General features: G+C 45.1%; 1 protein-coding gene across 1 annotated transcript; it reads right to left on the bottom strand.

Annotated features, from left to right (window-relative positions):
• Window positions 1-544: 544 nt before the first annotated feature.
• On the bottom strand, window positions 545-703 carry SARC_16819 (hypothetical protein; the record flags this gene model as incomplete). The annotated part of the gene is made up of 1 exon (XM_014289079.1): window positions 545-703. A coding segment is annotated over one exon (159 nt), but the record flags the coding sequence as incomplete, so codon positions are not given.
• Window positions 704-1,152: the final 449 nt, after the last annotated feature.

Raw genomic sequence — 1,152 nt, forward strand, 5'->3', positions numbered from 1 at the left:
TATATGTATACATATAAGAAAAGACCGTTTACTAAGTAACTGTTGGTCCGAGTTCTAAAATATAGCGTTAGGTCACACATATCATACATAGGCTACTCAGTTTCAACCCGTGGGATAGGGTGAGTGACATAGGGGCAAAAGATACGGTAACACAGACACCCACGTGTACGTCTATGAGCGACTGTAATACTGAGTGCATGTCTGTATATTAAAATGAATACGTGTACTGCACTGATGATCGTGACTGTGTGAGAGAGTTTGTCTATGGTCCATGTTTTCTCTGTGTTTTACCTCCGATAAAATCTGAGGGATGACTATATTTCTGGATGCTTTGCCACTACAAACTAGATAAGGAATCTATGCACGCCAGTTATAAGACTCTTACTATGAGCAGTTGAATTCTAAATCACATGTGCACACTATAGTATGCATGACCATGTGCATACTTCATACGAGTATTCCACTTTTGATCGGAGAATACATCACATTCCAGGCCAGCCCTGTAGCTTTCATATATTCGCTTAGTTAAGTGTGTACGCTGATCTTACCTGTCCGGGTGGTCCTGGGGGCATTCCGGGTGGTCCCGGAGGTCCTGGTTGTTGTCCGTAAGAGGACCATGGTTGCCCTGGGCCTTGTTGTGGTTGCCCGGGTATTTGGCGTGATGGGTGTATCGAGGGAGGCGCACCTGGAGGGCCAGACGCTCCTGTTGGGGTTAGGGTTCAGAATTTGGGTATTGGGTTTGAGCGTGGGAGTAAGTAGTGAAGTGGGGCAGTGATGAGTGAATGTTATGCCTGTCTATATACCCGAAAGACGATTGCACGCCAGCCTTCGCTACTCGTCTACATATGTACGTGAATCTAACAAACGGAGTCAAACATACCAATAGACCCATGCCGTGTCTCAGTAGGTGCACCGGGCGGCCCCGATGCATTAGACTGAGGCCCCTGGGGTGGTCCGGAGGGGGTAGGTCGTTCCATGAAGGTTCGTCTGGATGGAGCAGCACCCTACGCAAGGAAGGATAAGAAACATTTGGGTTTATTATACGATAATATATAAGTGTTGGCTATGAATTGCTGATTGAAGGAAGATGTATATATATATATATCTATGTATTTGTGTGTGGGTGTATATGTATATATAAATATACATATA

Source organism: Sphaeroforma arctica, assembly GCF_001186125.1.
Source record: "Sphaeroforma arctica JP610 unplaced genomic scaffold supercont1.8962, whole genome shotgun sequence".
NCBI classification, from domain to species: Eukaryota; class Ichthyosporea; order Ichthyophonida; genus Sphaeroforma; species Sphaeroforma arctica.